This window comes from Chrysemys picta, chromosome 12 (genome assembly GCF_011386835.1).
Source record: "Chrysemys picta bellii isolate R12L10 chromosome 12, ASM1138683v2, whole genome shotgun sequence".
NCBI lineage: Eukaryota > Metazoa > Chordata > Testudines > Emydidae > Chrysemys > Chrysemys picta.
The window spans coordinates 49,311,547-49,325,649 of record NC_088802.1 but is presented as its reverse complement, the minus strand read 5'-3'; the positions used below and the strand labels follow the sequence as shown (position 1 = coordinate 49,325,649).

The following is a 14,103-nucleotide window of genomic DNA, read 5'->3' as shown; positions in this document are numbered from 1 at the left end:
TAGTGCAATATCTCACTCAGGAGTGGGAAAGAGCAGGGCTAAGGACCCTTTGGCTGGGCCTTCTCACGAGAGTAGGGGACATTCTCATAAGTATCAAAGCAGATTCTTCCTAGATCTCCTAATAGGAGAGATCCCTCCCGACTATGTCCAAGTCAGGTGAGTTTTCATGCCCAGGCCATGAGGACATAAGCCTCCCTAAGCCTCATAATCATAAGATGCATCGGAGCAAGGCTTCTACGGTACCAACTCTGAATCAACAGTGACACTGACTGCTGTACTGACTCAGACAAAGCACCAGGACTTGGTGGACTGAGAACTCCTGGTGAACAAAGCCATACTGGAACTGGCTAGGGCCATATGGTACATAATGGCAACACATGCCCCTACCCCAAGAAGGCAGAAAAGTGGTGCTTCATGTTGAAGGGAGCAGAGTTCTTGTTCACTCATCCTCCCCTGAGCTCCCTGATTGCCCAGGCAACACCACCCAATGGCCACCCTGTAGATGAGGCCAAGGTTTACATCTGTTAGCCTCCAATTTAGAATTCAGGCTCTCCTGCCTAAGTACAACTTTCTGAATTATTCTGAGCTCCTGAACTCTAAGGACAAATTACCCCGGGAAGACGGGTCAATTTCAAGCCCTCATTGGCTATGGCAAGCTAGTGGCTAGAATCTTGATATAAGCTGTGATTGATGCAGCTGATATGGCATCGAGATCAATGGCAACTGGCATGTTGATGTGGTGGGAATCATGGTTGCACTTTTTTCTGGGTTTCCCAGAGAGGTACAAAACACTTTAGAGGACTTGCACAATCTTTTCATCCAAAACCTCAGACGAGTCATTGTACACATTAAAAGATTCCAGGGAAACCCTCCACTCCCTAAGTGTATAGATACACCAGCTCCAAAGCGGAAATACCAGTACCAGCTGTACAAACAGAGGCCTTTACTGCAACCCTTCAATCACCAGTCCTCTTATGAGTTGAATTGCAAATGGCAGGAGATACAGAGGTTGATACGCTGCCCCTTCCACTTCAACTACAGCTATCCAACTTCCATCCCCCGGCCCAAAAATACTTTGATGGGACACTTGGGAACTGTGAACCAATGTATATGCGTATCATCATTTCCTCACAACTGGAGGGAGATAACAGGCAAGTGAGTGCTGGATCCCATCCATTTTGGCTATACCATTTAAGGTTTTTCTCCCCACCCCCTCCAAAAAACCCTTTCCCACTCCTTTTCAGAGACTACTTCAATGAGGAGATCCTCCTTCAGGAGGTAGCATCTTTTCCTCCAACAGGGAGCAATAGAGTGGGTGCTGCCTCAACGTCAGGGAAAGGGGCTATATTCAAAATATTTCCTAGTTCCCAAGAAAAGGGGAGGTTCTCTCTGGGCTGGCTCAGCATTTTTATTTGCAAACTAAAATTCCCCATGTTTTCCAGGGAGGCTTTTTATTCGTCCTATTGTAAAGGGTACGTGGTTCACAGCTCTTGACTTGAAAGACATGTGCTTTCATGTGGACACGAAATCTTCCTACAGAAGATTCTATAGGTTTGTGTTGGATCCCAAACATTACCAATACTGGGTACTTCTGTTTGGCCCTGCAACAGCATACAAGGTCTTCACAAAAGTGTTTTTTCAGTAGTAGTAGCACAGCTGAGATGAGTGTCAGAATCATCAGGCGGCCAGCTGAGATTGGAGCAGGGACTGGCTAGCGTGGAAACAGACTACCCCTGCTCCAGCTGTGCCCATCAGAACTACTAGGCAATGGGAATATTCCTGGCCATGTAATGTTGAGCCGACTGGAGACACTGCTTCCCTTAGGAACTTGCCTACCTACCTTGGGATCACCTGGGTGAATCCTTACCTGTGGATTGGCTGAAGCCTGGTTGAATGTTGTGTGGCCTATCGCAAGACCTGTAGGTGATTACCTACAGAGGCTCATCACATTTTCTGGCTCGGGGGATGACTCATCAGGTTTAAACCGGCTCAAGCAGACTCAGAGGTAATTCAGGGATGACTCATCAGGCGTAAACAGGCTTAGACTGAGAGGTAACTCAGAGATTACTCATCACATTTTCCTGTATTTAGATGACTAGCTTCTGAACAGCTGGTCCTGCCTAGAAGTCCTGGCATCCACTTTATTGTTACTCCACTTCCTAGCATCCTTGGGATTCTGTGTAAACATGGAGAAGTCTAACCTGACTCCGATGCAGACAGTAGAATTTATAGGAGAAGCCCTTGGCCCTGACAGTCTAGGGCTGATCTCCCCATGACAGAGTTCATGCCATGGGCACTCTGATAGACCACATTACCCACAACACTTGAACATTTGAACTCTTTTGGGACACATAGTGTCATTTACTTATGTGGCTCTCTTATTGCGGATCGGCTGCGGATACAAATTTTATATCCGTGCAGGGCTATCTATGTCTATACCTGTGTTAAGTATTCGGATTACATATACATATACATATATAAAATCCGAATACTTAACAGTGGGGGCTAAAGGGCTCAGATGCAATTTCATACTATAAATAAGAGGAGCTTTTCATTTCTAGGGTACTGATTCAGATACAGAATTAGGTCCATGGGATTTGAAGATCATTAATCTCTACGCCCATTATAGGTAGCTTGTGTGAAATTAATTGGTGACCTTAGGGCAGTTCCTAATAACTAGAAACCCATATTGCAGAAATTGCCATCTCCCTTGTTGGCAAACATGGCCATCTACTTTCTTTCTTTCTAACCCTCGAGAAGTGGTGCCTTCAAGAGGCAAAATGACATGGGAAAGTTTTTGTACTACTAGTATTTAAATTTATGGAGCAGGGGCACAGGCAACTTCAACTTATTATTCTGGTAATACAGTTACACTTCATGAGCCCCCCAAAAATCAGATCTACACAGTTTGGCACAGTTGATAGTGCATAAACAAATGGCTCAAAACTAGAATGGTGGGAGGCAGTTGAGAGGGAGTGCTGAAGGTCAGGATTGATGGACGTTGGCAGAGGTAAGGTGGGGGACCTAGGACTGTTACAGTGGGGGAGTGTACATGGGAGGTGGGAGGGAAAGTAGGGAGAGTTGCAGAGAACTGGAATAGCAGAGATGCTGTAGGTTATGACTGAAATGCATTGACCGAGATGTGGGAGTGTTGTAGGTCAGGATTGTAGTGTGATGGTGGAGCTAGGTAAGAAAACTCGCCCTAGTTCTTACCTGCACTAAGCTTGGCTCAAGTAAAGTGAAAGATTAATAGCACTAACTTCACTGTTAGGAGGGAAAGCAAAGCAAACTAAAGATTGGTTAATCCATTTCATATTGTTTGGGTTTCTTGTATGAATCTTCTCAAAAACAATATATGTGTACTTGAGAGTTTGACAGTTGTGCCCTGAAGTATTGATTTCTCCAGCCTTTCATTCCTTGGTAATAATCAAATTATGAGCAGGTTTGCAAGCTGTGGTAGATGTCTCTGTATTTTAATAGCAAATACAATGAAACCAAGACCTGTGTTTATTGTACTCCAACTAATCACTGTGAGGTGTTTGACAGTGTGAACTAATTCTATTTTTCAAACTGAAATATTGCAAGGTTCTTTACACATAAGTAAAAATATGCAAGTTAGGCAATATGCACCAGTAACTACTAAGGACACTGGAAGAGTTGTGATTCCAGGGCAGTTGATTTGGATTTTTTGTAACAACAAAACATTTGCGAGGGTCTTGAATATTCCACCCCTCTCCCCCTTCGTTTTTTTTAAAGAGTTCTTCTGCATATATCCAGGAGAGAAGTACACTGTGGTCAAGAATGATCACATCCTTCTGATGAGATTAAAATGGACTTAATTCCATCTTGAGTTCTTTTGGATGGGGGAGCAGTAGTGATGTGGTGATACTGTGATTTCTAAAAGCCTTGGTTCAGAACAGACCAACAAAATAAGCCACTTGGGACAATGTTCAGCCGTAAACGTTCTCTAGTTTCAGTGAAGAAGTAGTCTGTTGGCTGGGGAAAACAAGTCTTCTGGCCTGGCTGGCTGATTCAGCAAGCACACTCCTGGTTCTTTAATGGTGGCAAAGTGCCGAACTTCTTATTCAATAACTTTGTTAATATCAAATTTACTATCTAAACTGTTGCATATTAAATATAAGGAAGGATGGTCTCGTGTGACTGAGAAGCTTGGGGATCTGCTATAGACTTCCCGTATGACCTAGATCAAGTCTCTTATATTTTGTCTCAGTTTCCCCACTTGAAATGGGGCAAAATGCTGATTGTTTTGTAAGGCTTAATTTATTATACCTGTAAAAATCTTTCAGAAGAAAGGCGCTGTGGAAGTAAAAAGATGAAACACCAGAGGTTTGTGCAATTAAAAAAAAAAAATTAGGAAGTGCAGAAGTTAGTTTTGAGTGCATTAATTCATCTACACCGTGCATTCTGTATGTTTTAAGATATCTAGATTATGATCTAAACAGTAAAATATGATTCAGTAATGCATGTTTTATTACAAGAGTACGTTCTTTTAGTGTCCTAACTATGGGCATCAAGTCAAAATCCTATTTGACTCTGGTCTTGCATTCTGAAAACAATATACAGAGTTTCTCAGAAATGAACTGTTAACTTAGCTGTGTAACAAAGCCAAAAAAAAAGGAGGTAAATCATGGAACACAAGGAATGTGTTTGATCAAATTTTGGTGGAGAACAGAAAACATTCCCAAAATACTGGGAATAGCACTCCACAGCCATTTCTCTCCTAATCTGCATTCTACTGTTTCTGGGGTGGGGGAAACCTTAATATTCATAATTTTCTTGCTATTAATTTAGTTTAAGAAGCTTGGTATATGTGACTGCTTTTATGTCTGGTACAAAGATACCAGTTTGCATAATTATCAGTTAAAAATGCTCTTCTGTTATATAAAGTGAATCTGTAAAACAGACAATATAGGATTTCATGTTTGTATCTTAGGCCTTGTCTACGCTGCCACTTTACAGTGCTGAAACTTTCTCGCTCAGGGTGTGAAAAAACACCCCCCGAGCGATGCAAGTTTCAGCGCTGTAACGTGGCAGTGTAGACAGTGCACCAGCGCTGGGAGCCACGCCCCTTGTGGGGGTGGTTTTTTTTTTTTTTTTTTTTTTTTACAGTGCTGGGAGAGCTCTCGTCTAGCGCTGGCACCGCGACTACACAGCCACATTAAAGCTCTGCCGCGGCAGCGCTATAACATTGATAGTGAAGACACCCTTAATTTCCAGAGCAAATTGCTCATGTTACAAGTAAAACACATTTTTATATATTTATATCCCAACTGCAAATTCACCTTGGTATCTGAAACCTCAGCTGGGTTTTTCCATTCTTTTACGTTATCACCTGTAATTGCTTCTGCAGGCCAAATTTAGCTCCTTGTCTGCAGTAGGATTGCACTGCTGTAACCACATGGCAAAACTTGGTCCTGCAGTTGGAACTTGGTTAGCAGTTCGGTGGATGATGTGTAACCCAGAACAGAATCCAGCTCCCTCTCCCATAGCCTTTCTAAGTATAACAGCACTTTAAACATCAGCAAAGACTTCTGATTAATTCCGCTTGTCAGTTTGATTTCAGCATGTTCACAGCGCCTGAAAATAGCTTAGTTACTAAAGTGACAAATGTATTGTCTTGACAATGAAAATAAAGTACTGCCTCATGGGAAATTGCAGAGGTTCTATTCTGCCTGACCATTTTGGATGGTGGTCACCAGTGCCTTGGATTCATTTCTTGTTAAAAGTAAGTGTGTGTGTTCTAGTTCCATTTTTTTTTTCTTTTCAATCCTTTTTTGGACAGGAAAGATGCCTGAATTATCGTATGCCTGTCATTAATGGATGTGATGTGATAATATACAAAGCGGTGTTGCTAGCAAGTTTGGCTCAGTAGGACTTTATTTTTTAAGTGACCTTGGTGCATTGAACTAGACGTGAAGATCAGTATCTTTGAAACAGATTTGTGATAATTTGTCACTGAGCTAATAGAGGTATATCATAATGGTGACACAATTAGGCTTCAGAAAATGGAGTCAGTCTGCCTATACTGCAGTACCATCTTCTTTGTATAAGCTAAGGCTGCTTCATGTTGAGAGGTGTGGAAAGGAGACTTTGTTAGCTCCTAGCATGCAGTGGGGATGGAACTTTAAAAAGGAAAAAAAAAAAAGGTTTTCTGTAACTCAAGCTAGAAGCCTCCTGTTATTTAATTCTCCTTGTCTCTATTATTGTTATGCTCCTCTTTTACTTTTTAGTTGCTGCTTTGTCAGATGATTTTACGGGGCTGTAACTTAATCATTTTCAATATTACTTGGAGTTCAATTTCCTAAATGACAGACTTAAGCTTTGCTTTTACACAACACCTTTCCATTAAAGGATCTCAAAATGCTTTCATTCCTAACCTACACCTGGCAACACCCTTGTGGTGTAGGTGGCATGATCCTTCATTTTATAGAGGGTGAAACTGAAGCTTCTTTCCCTCAGATCCAAGAATGGAACCCAGATCTCCTGACTCCCAGACCCTAGTTCTAGCCACTGGGTGCACACACTCCCTGCCTTAACTGTATTTTTTTATATTTCCATTTTTCAGCTTTAGACCTCTCCCCAGGAAGCCTACATGACAAGCAATAGATTTCTGGGCATTGTAATATGTCTGAACTGACGTCACAGCTAAAGATGGGCCTAAAACAACCCCCTCAATGTGAACAACCCCAAGCTAGTTGAAGGGTTTGGAAATTAGATGAGCATGTTATACACCTCACCTCTTATCTCTGCAATGGGGTGAATCTGAACTGTCCCAGATCTGAACACCCTGTTCAAAACCTGGATCAAAACTTAAACACACTTTTATTACCACATACAGTCAAAGACAGCCGTACACTTACCCTCCTAGCAATGGAATTGCCTTGAACTTCATTGTCTGAGGTGTTTCTCAGAGAAGAAATTCATATCCAATGACAAGGCAAATGGTCCTAACTAAGGGCTGGTCCACACTAACCCCCCAGTTCGAACTAAGATACGCAACTTCAGCTACGTGAATAACGTAGCTGAAGTCGAAGTATCTTAGTTCGAACTACAAGGTACTTACCGCGGCGGGTCCACACACGGCAGGAAGGCTCCCTCGTCGACTCCGCGTACTCCTCTCGCGGAGCAGGAGTACCGGTGTCGACGGTGAGCACTTCCGGGATCGATTTATCGCGTCTAGACAAGACGTGATAAATCGATCCCAGAAGATCGATTGCTTACCGCCGAACCTGGAGGTAAGTATAGACGTACCCTAAGGTAGTAGTAACCTTTTCACAAGCATACTAGCTGCGTATTTTCAGAGTTTTGAACCATTTTACAATTTGCTTTATTGGGAATACTGCCAAAATTTAATATGCATTTTAAAGGATTTTCAGTCAAAAGGGATTGAGAATTCTTTATCATTACTTTAGTATTTCAATACTGCCCAAAAAACTAAAATGGCAACCAAAAAGGCTAACCTCACCATTTCTACATGTTTCTGTCTTTGCTTAGAGTTTGGAGGCTTTGTTAAAGCATGGATAGCATCTCAATCCCAGGAAATAAATCTGTAAGAACTAAATATACTGGGGCTATAGATGATGGGGGTTCTTCACAGGGCAAATAATTGTAGAAATTTAAAGGTAGCTTAACAGCGTAGAATCTTTTTAACTATCTTAATGGTGGAAGGTATATTTTTCTGCTGTGTGGAAACATGCATTGGCTGTTAGCTGCACTTCTGCTATCACGGAGAACACTAGTAATCCATACCTCTAATTCCTGGCATCTTTGTTATCTTTTCTTTCTTCCCACCACTACCACCAAAATCTTGCTAGTTTCATCTGAAAGGGTTTGGCAGGAATCTTCTTATCTCTCCATTCCCGTTTCTCTCCCCCCCCCCCCCCCCCCCCCCCCCCAGACACACACTTCTCCTTTGCCTTCATTCTCCTCCACCTCCTTTGCTCCCTGTCTCATTTTCTCAAAGATTAAAAGTCCCCCTTTTAATCTTTGCATATGATATGAAAAGCATTGTTATGTGCACTAGGAGAAACTACTTTTTCCTCAAGTTTGTACGTATTTTATCTAAAACATATATGTCTGACTTTTGAAAATAAATTCTTAGTTACTGTAGAATAAGTTTGTTTCACTTGATAAAATACAATTAAATCCAGTGGAATGAAAAGTGCCAGTATGGATATTTGCTGCTCTTAAGTTGCAGACATGTCATATGTACATAGTTTTTTCTGTGTTTGTCTTAATAATTGGAAATAAGAGTGGAGTCTGGGGAGAAATTGCCTTTAATTTAGTTCAATATTCTCTCCACAGACCCTGACACATCTCTGGGACCTGCAATGACAAGTCTGAACAGTAGCCATGCAGAGAAAACTGATGAAATGTCTTCAAAGCAGTCTGCCCCAAAAGTGCAAGTTCAGCGATCTGTTTCCCGAGATGTCATCACCATTCACTTCTCGGCATTTGGGAAGGAGGAAGAGGAGGAGGAAGAGGAGTTTAAGGAGTCTCCCAATGATGAACTGGATGACCAAAGCATTGTAACAGCACTTGAAGCCAAGGAAGACCTCTGCTTTGAACATGGTGGCCATGATTTTTCTGGTCCAGCTACCTCGCATAGCATGGTCGACTCTGCATCCCTCTTATCTTCGTCACCTGTGATTTTGCCAACCGTAAACACTGTAAAGCCATTGGATTCTTCTTCAGCATCGCAAGTATTCAGTGCAGTGCCATTAGTTCCATCACCCTCATCTGATTCGTATCATGTAGCTAGCTCATCAGGTGTGTTGTCTCCTTTGGAACAGAAAGCCAGCTTGTCATCCTCCCCATTGTCCTCTCCATCCAAGCCAACTGTCTTGTCTAGTGCTTCATCCACTGTTTCTAGTTCAAAGCCTTTTATGAGTTTAGTTAGGTCCCTTTCAACAGATGTAGAACCAAAAGAGCCCACCCCACCCACGAGACATAGACACTTAATGAAAACCTTAGTGAAATCTCTGTCCACAGACACATCTAAACAAGAATCTGAAGCTGTATCCTACAAACCTGACTCTAAACTGAACTTGCACCTGTTCAAACAGTTCACTCAGCCTCGAGTTACAGGTGGCGATTCCAAAACTGCCCCCTCTTCCCCATTAACGTCTCCTTCAGATACTCGTTCCTTTTTTAAAGTACCTGAAATGGAGGCTAAAATTGAAGACACTAAAAGACGCCTTTCAGAGGTCATCTATGAGCCTTTTCAACTCCTCAGCAAAATAATGGGCGATGAAAGTGGTAGCCACAGGCCCAAAGCCTTATCTTCAAGTGCTTCAGAACTCTCAAATCTTTCCAATTTAAATGGCCACTTGGAAAGCAATAACAACTATAGCATTAAGGAAGAAGAATGTGATTCTGAAGGGGACTACTATGGAAGTGATTCTACTCTAAATAAAAGTAACCAGTCCAAAACTGCTGAGGAACATGTGAAAGACACAGAGACTAAAAGCTCCCAGTCTGTAAGCACAAAGGACCCAAATTTGAAGACTTTGCTGGTATTGGAAAAATGTTCTTTGTCTGCACTGGCAAGCAAAGAGGATGAAGAATTTTGTGAACTGTATTCTGAAGATTTTTTTTTAATAGAGGATGAAAGCAAAGTGGAAAAACCCACAGAACCTTTGCTCGAGGCAGAAATAACTGAGGAATATGGTACTGCACTCAATAGCGAAGACGAAGTTGATTTATGTGTGCAGCAGCCTAAAATACCCGTTAAGACTTTGTACTTCTTTACAATGTTAGTCTATGCTTATCTTATACTCCCTCTCCCTAGTTACTTCTGTGGACTCTTCCTGGGAGTTGCCCTTGGATTTATGATTGCTATCTGTGTGATTTGGCTTCTGACACCAAGTGCTCGTGAATATCACAAACTACATAAAAACCGGAGCAAGCAGTGGAATACAGCATCTCTGGACATCAAAGAACCAGAAATATTGAAGGTGAGGTTTCTTAATGGACATACTTTACTCTGGCTAGAAAAACTAACTTAGCTCATTTGCACCTTAAAATCATATCTGTCAGTGAGTGCAATTGAAGTATCCCTTTGGGAGCATGTAGTGTTGGCAATATCAGAAATGATTTAGTAGGTAAGAGTATTCTACTTCAGCTGCCTTAGTGAATTACTTATGCAAGACGAGAGAGCTAACATTGCATCCAGCTATAGAGAAAAATAGAGTAATCACCTCAAAAGGAAAAGGGCAGATGTGTTTTGAACTTGTCTTGCAGAATGGAGTTAGTGGCAAAGATTTCTTTTTAAGCATGTTGTGTGTGAAGTTGGGTGTGTCTCAGATAGTGTGCTTTGTTTCTTGGGGAATTTGCTATCCAGATTTCAATTCATCTTATGTAGTCAGTCCAGAAAGTTCTAAGAGCACTGTTGTTTGATTTTTGTTTTTGTTTTTTAGTGAAGCTTCCACCTTTCCAATATAGAAATAGAGAGAAAACAAACTTACCTCAAATGTCAGATAATTAGGGTAGGAGGAGGAAATGGTAAGTGGAAAAATGTCAAGGGGGACAGTCTGCGTTGGGGTATGTCTCTATTTGAATACTTTGTAAATATCTTAGTTTGATAATTGCAACCAATCAAATGAGTTAAGACCTGGATTTTAAAAGTGCTAGCACTGTTTTTTTCTCTCCTTGTTCAGAGCCGATGTACTCTCTCTTGCCTTGTATAATTTACAACTGTACTTTGTTCAGCTGTGACCCATGTGACCACTCTTTCTATTACTTTGATGTTTTCACTTGTAGTCACGTAATCATCTTTTTACATTGGTGACCATAATAAAAATAAAACTTGAAAAAGAATAGGCAATTTGCTAATTGGATAGTTTAGATAAGAAATTATATCTGGAATAGAACATAACCTCATACTTCTCAGTGACCATGAATTTCGCTTGATATCATTTTAACTGATTAAAATCTCAGTATAATGTGAGTCTTTATTTTAAAAAAATTGTCCATTAACAAGTCAACCCAAAATACTGGTTATAAAAATAATGAATAGGCTGTTGTGAAATTATGCAGATCTCTTGGCATTCTTAATAGAGTCCATTCCCATCAGAGAACATAAAAATGTTGCTGCAATGCGTCTGGCTGCATTGGAGAATCGGACTTTCTAGACAAGTTGCTTATTTTTTTTCTCTAATTGAGGACTATTCTGTTTTTTAGGTAGATGACAGTTATAAGTAGACTCTTTCTGGATAGTTTTAATAGATTAAACTAAATACTGATTATTAAAGGAATATAAACCTGGTTGGAGCTCTCTTTTAATCTCTGTTTTTAGTTGTCACATATTCAGGAACGTAATGTCATATGCTTTAAAAGCCCTTCAGTCAGAGATTTGGGGAGGGGAAAAGCAGATTGAACTAGTGAATATTTTTAATGACAAAAAGTCTCTTGATTTTTAACTTTAGAATATTTATTAGAACAAGTAAATTTTTTTTCCTTTTTGGTATGATCTTCATCAATTCTCTTAGGACTGTTTTTAGTATTTATGTAACATTCTTCATTCTGTATTTTTCTTTAGAATAATGGCTTGGTTTTTTGTAATGATTGATTTTCTTCTGTGTCTTATTTGTTTTACTACTTCTCTGTTCCAGTATTTTTTTCTCTGAAGCAGAGACCTTCAGCCTACACACTGTCATGTGCATTTGTATATTTTTCACACTCTAATTTAGAGTGAGAAAAGTTCTTTGGGGTGGAGAGTGTCATCCTTAACACTGTTCCAGAAACACCTTGTGTTCAATAGATAATCAACTCCTTTTATTGCTGTTCTCAGTCTAGTTCTCTCTTCTACTTATTGTTTTCTCAGTCTGGGGTCTTCCTCTCAATCAATCTTTGTTCTCTTCAGCGCAGGTGTTCATGTCACTAGCTTGTCATCCCAAGATGCAAACTGACTGACAGCACATTACCTCTTCTCCAACAGGTGACCATAAGGACTGTCTGCTCCAGCAGCTGTTCCCGAGCCTGAATATTTTCCCAGTGGCATAGCCTGCAAAGTGCTGGCTAGGAATGTGTATTCTTTGCAGTTGATGCTACTGAAAATGCACATGTACTCAGGAGCACTTACTAAATTCTGGTGAAACGGCAGGCATGGCTGAAAAGCAGGTGGGAGAGAGAGAGAGAGAGAGAGAGAGAGAGTGGAGGGGTATGCAGGTGGAAGTAGGAGTTTGTGGTATTTGAAAAATATTTGACTGAATTTGGTTCCTAACACATCTTCCCTATAAAACCGATGTGGATTGTGTTACTCTGCTAAAAATGAGTTTGATTGACCATGTCCTCTTTTTCTCTTTTCAGTCAGTATCTCACGTAATTTTTTTCACTCCCCACACACTTGTCACTCTTCCCTCATTGTTTTCTTCACTGTGTTGTAATCTCACTCCCTCTCCCCCCCCCCCCCACAGTCACAAATGTTGTAGTAATAAACACCACGATTTCTGGGTGCTGCACAAATATGGAAGAGACAATACCTGCCCCGAAAGGTTTATAATCTGAAGTGTTTGTCATTTTTCTCTTTTTGTGTAAAGCTTGTGTGGGGTGGAGGGGAATTCTACTTCTATAGAAAAGGTGGACTTTTTTACAAAATTTATAGCAACCAAAGAATACAATACATTTTTTTTTAAAGCTGAAATTTTTCAAGAAAAGCAGTTAGTTCCCCCAAAATTCTTTTTTTAGTTTAAAAAAAAAAAAATTTCTGAAAGGGAAGGGGGAAGAAGTAGTTTGTTTTCAACCAGCCCTAGTTCTGTGTGTGGACTGGACCCTGAAGTTGAGCAGCCTTGCAGTGCAGACATAGATCTGTAGTTGGCCATTGTAGCCAAGTAGTCTTTTGTTCTGTTGCCAGTGGGAGGATAGATATAATCTGAATCCTCAGGAAGTCTTGACTTTAATCACTTCTATTTTTCTGTCCAACACTGCATCAGAGCTATGGGGAATGTCAGATATGTGGGATGGAGGCTTAAGAAAGCTTTTTTGATTCAATTTTCCAAGTAAAATTACATTTTGAAATTCACTAAATCATATGCTATGTGTTTGCATTAGAATGAGCCCAGGAAGATGTTTGGAATTTCGTGCATTTTCTTTGAAGAATTTTGATGTATATACTGTATTTTGTTTAACTTCCTGGGCTAGTTCCCTGTCTCTGCATGTCATACCGTGTCAGCTTTCACCAGCACACACTGGTAGCCTTTTGCTACTCACTCGTTACCTTTTTCCTTTTTTTCTAGCATCTTTGAAGCTTTAGGATCCCCTTTGATCCTAGCTCAGCCTTAGGAAGATGAAACCATTCTATGGAGCCAGATGGGGGTATTCCCCAGTTGATGGCTCCCCTGCACTGGTTACTCCAGGAGCCTTATCTTTGCCATTGTTTCATTTCCTGTGGGTTTCATCCTTTACAGCCTTTTTTTATTCAACTCTTGGCATTCAGGCAGATTGATATCAAACAGATTACCTGAGGGCCATATGATAGTTATAAAAATATTACACACAACATCTTAATTTTCCACAGGAATACTTTAGTTCCTAATCAGCGGATAGTGAATATTTTGGATGACATTGTATTTATAGCAGGTGTGCTCAGATTTTGCCAAACTGAGAACTTGCTGAAGGTTCGGCAGTAACTAAGATGCATAAAATGACATGTTACTTACTTCAAGAGAGAACATTGCATACTGGGACCTGTAGTTTCTGTGAGTTCCTAAGATGAAGGCTACTGCAAACCACATTGTAGAATTCTGTGGCCTAAATTTTTGATCTCTCCAGATTAAATGCATGAAATAATGAGGGAAGTGACTAGCATGGTTGTAGCACTTCTGATTTGCTGCCATTGGATTGTAAGTGGATGCTAATTTTAGCAAGCTAACATGGAAACTCTCAACCTTTCAGGTTAAGTAACTAATAAAACAGCATAACATCCATTTGTGTAGTTGATTATATTTGAAGGATTTTCGTTCTGATCAACTCAAGCAAGAGTCACCCACTGAAAATCCATTAATTGCTGAAGCTATTGAACTGTGGGCTTTAAAACAGGTGAGGTTAACAGGAATTGCCAGTTTTCACTTAAGTCCTAAAAAG

At 40.5% G+C, this 14,103-nt stretch overlaps 1 protein-coding gene across 9 annotated transcripts in view; it reads left to right on the top strand.

Moving 5' to 3' along the window:
- The window catches only part of TEX2 (testis expressed 2), a 112,259-nt gene that overhangs the window by 42,870 nt on the left and 55,286 nt on the right, over positions 1 to 14,103 (top strand). For 8 of the 9 annotated variants that reach the window (XR_010591890.1, XR_010591889.1, XR_010591891.1 and 5 more), the window contains one exon: positions 8,326 to 9,977. Coding sequence is in view for 6 of the 9 variants with exons in the window: in XM_065563596.1 (XP_065419668.1) it covers positions 8,326 to 9,977 (1,652 nt within the window). In the remaining 3 variants the exon portion in view is untranslated. Of the gene's footprint in view, positions 1 to 5,135; positions 5,747 to 8,325; positions 9,978 to 14,103 lie in introns of those variants that run through there. The other variant, XM_065563597.1, reaches the window with a different exon arrangement.